Here is a 3,045-nt window from a genome sequence, read left to right as displayed (position 1 = left end):
ATGCAAAAAACCTCACTTAAAGATTGGTTCCCTGTTAGCCCACGCACACATACCACCACACATACACACACACACAGACACACACACACACCCCAAACACACACACACACACACACACCCCCCAAAACACACACACCAAAAAAAAAAAAAAAAAAAATAGTCAACAGGACACCACTAAAGACCTTTTTTCCATCTGCTTTTTGTGCTCTGCCTTGAGGTCTTGTCACGGGCCACCTTTTACCCTGGGCAACCATTTTTCGCTGACCGCAGTAGACAGGCCTTTCTCGAGTACGTGTTTGATGAAAGTCTTTTTTTAATGCGTGTAAAACCTCTCTTTTCTCTTGCTTTATTAAAATTTTAGGTGAATGCAAAAAATAATGTGAGGGAATATGAGGTAGAATGCAAAATTATTCGTGGAATAATTACTTCCTACCAAATGATTACGGCGCACTGCGTACAATAAGCTAATATAAAAATTAGTAACCGAATAAAAGAGTTGGGATCGGGCAACAAGGTAAAAGGGGGATGTGGAAACAATAAGGCCCCCCCGCGAGTCACGGGGGGTGGGGACTACAAATAGGGGAAAAAAGCGGGAACTGCACATTGGGGAAAAAGCCTAAAGCAAAAGCTAAAAGACTTGGAAGATTTCCAAAGTGGGTTTGCTTTTTTAATTTCGCGAAGTTGGACTATTATTCCCCGTTTCTATTTGTTACCGTTGCCCAAATTCCCCAGGTTGTGTTGGCAGTGCTGGGCGTGTGCCCCGCCCCCCCTCCAGCGGCCTCAATACGCTAAAAACTACGTCCGCCTCGCTAGTGGGGGCCCCTTGGCTCCACTTCCCCGCCGGCGTCGAGGGAACCACCCCCGGTCCATTACGAAGGGGGCCGGGCCGCTCGTGGCGCCTTTTCGGGGGCCACCAGGATCAACTGGGACATCGCCGCCTCCCTACGGCGCTCCCGCCCCCCCCTTACGCCGTGCCAACCCCGTGCGCCAGTGTGCACCCCAGTTCCCAGGGCTCTCCGTCGGCCCGTCGTCCACCAGGCTGCCCCCACTACGGGTCCCCGGCCCGGCCACGACACCCCCAATGTCGGCCCCAAAGGCTGAGTTTTTCCGCCTGTATAAACCCGCAGGGGAGCCGCAGCCGCGGGGCCGGACTATGATGCTCCCCCGATATGAACCCAATTAAAACCCTTTAAAATATAAATTAGAATTAGGAGAAAAACATATACCCCGGTTATAGAGAATAAATTTGCACATTCAGCAATGATTTCCTGAAGAATCCTTCATGAAAGACATTTTTTAGATATCACTTTGTTTTTTACTTTTACAAAGACCCACAAACACAAAGTATGTATAATTTTTAAAATTACTTATGTAAAAATTAGCAAAGTATGTATGCACCCCCAAAACCCCACACAAACACACACACACACACACACACACACCACACACCACCCACAAAACACCCACAACACAATATATATATTATAATATATTATATATATTATATATATATATAAATTTATGGTGTGTGTGTGTGGTATGACATAGGTACAAAATGTTTTTCATAATAAAAATAATATATATTTTATATATATATATAATATATAGTATGTATGCCAACAATATACATGAATCTATATGTTGGGATTAATATGTATAAGTAGATAAATATATATGGTGTGAAACCCCAAAAAAATATTTTTAAAAATATATAAATTTTATAATATATATATATATATATATGTATGTTGTGTTTAAAAATTTACATGAATTATATGTTTCATGTTTTATATTAAATTTTAAAACACACACACACACATCCACCAGATATTTTAAAATATATATAATATATATATAATAATATACATTATATAAATATTATATATATATATATATATACAAATATGATACCCCACACAACACACCTATAACATATATAATAAAATACATACACAATGCATGATTTATATATAGAATATTAATATTTCATTTTAAATATATATCTATATATATAATATTTATATAATTTAACAACAACATGCTGTATATTTTTAATAGGTATATATTAAAATAATTTTAAAATATTTATATATAAAAAATAATATATTTTAATATATAAAATATACACATGAGTAATTTTTAAATTTTAATATTTTACAATATATATATTATATATATTATATATAATAATATAATATTATATATATATATTATATAAAATTTTATATTCATTATTGTTGTTGTGTGTGGGGCGTCATTAAAGATTTTCCCCCCCCCATTCTGTTATTGGAGATGCAAATACACTCTAATGGCAGTCTTTAAAATTTTTTCTTTTTACAGGGGCCTTGGGGAAGACCAAGATGTTTGAACCCGTGAAATGGTTTTAAAAAATCAGGTTTATTTGAAATGTGCCTTAAAAAATGCCTTTGGGGGGAAAAAGAAGGAAGTCAAGATCAAGGAAAGGGAGAAGAGGAGATGAGGAAGCATATCGAAAGCCACGGCCCGTGCTTCTATCTGGCAGTGGGATTGTAAACAGGGCTTTGTTTGAGGAATGGACCCTTTGGTCAACATTCCCATGCCTTTTGGGTTTTGATAGTTTCCCCGCAATTTCTTAGCAGTGAAGCTTAGTAAGCTCTGTGATTTTAAACCCTTTTCCCGGGAAAATTTTTATCATACATGAGGTGTGACAAAAGCTTTTTGGGGGGTGGTGAGTCAAAGTGCCCATTGTTCGACTGGCTTATTTTCTGAATCAAGGAGGGAAAACGATTTATCCTGCATAATTAGTCTCCGGTTTTCCTTGGCAGGGCTAAAAAAACCCTTTGGAACAATGGACGTTTTTGTTTTTGGAAAGGTGTGTTTAGACGGGGAAAACCAACTGAGCAACAACTTTGTATGCAGAGGTCATGAATACTTGTGCAGTAATTTTTTAATCTTGGGCTATCTAATACAAACTTCCCAAAATGGCAGTCTCCACTTTAGGGGTGTCCCATCTGGCAGACTTTGTCGCCCCGGGATAGGGGGGGTTTCCCCTAGATCTCCAACCAC

General features: G+C 38.1%; 1 protein-coding gene across 1 annotated transcript; it reads left to right on the top strand.

The window, feature by feature from the left end:
- Positions 1–389: 389 nt before the first annotated feature.
- On the top strand, positions 390–1,183 carry LOC119570250 (proline-rich protein HaeIII subfamily 1-like). The gene is made up of 2 exons (XM_037918068.1): positions 390–394; positions 733–1,183. The coding sequence occupies exons 1-2, from the start codon at positions 390–392 to the stop codon at positions 1,181–1,183; spliced, it is 456 nt and encodes a 151-aa protein (XP_037773996.1).
- The last annotated feature ends 1,862 nt before the right edge of the window (positions 1,184–3,045 follow it).

Source organism: Penaeus monodon, unplaced genomic scaffold (assembly GCF_015228065.2).
Source record: "Penaeus monodon isolate SGIC_2016 unplaced genomic scaffold, NSTDA_Pmon_1 PmonScaffold_2346, whole genome shotgun sequence".
NCBI lineage: Eukaryota > Metazoa > Arthropoda > Malacostraca > Decapoda > Penaeidae > Penaeus > Penaeus monodon.
Note: the sequence above shows the minus strand (reverse complement) of the source record. Positions and strands in the feature narration are given on the sequence as shown.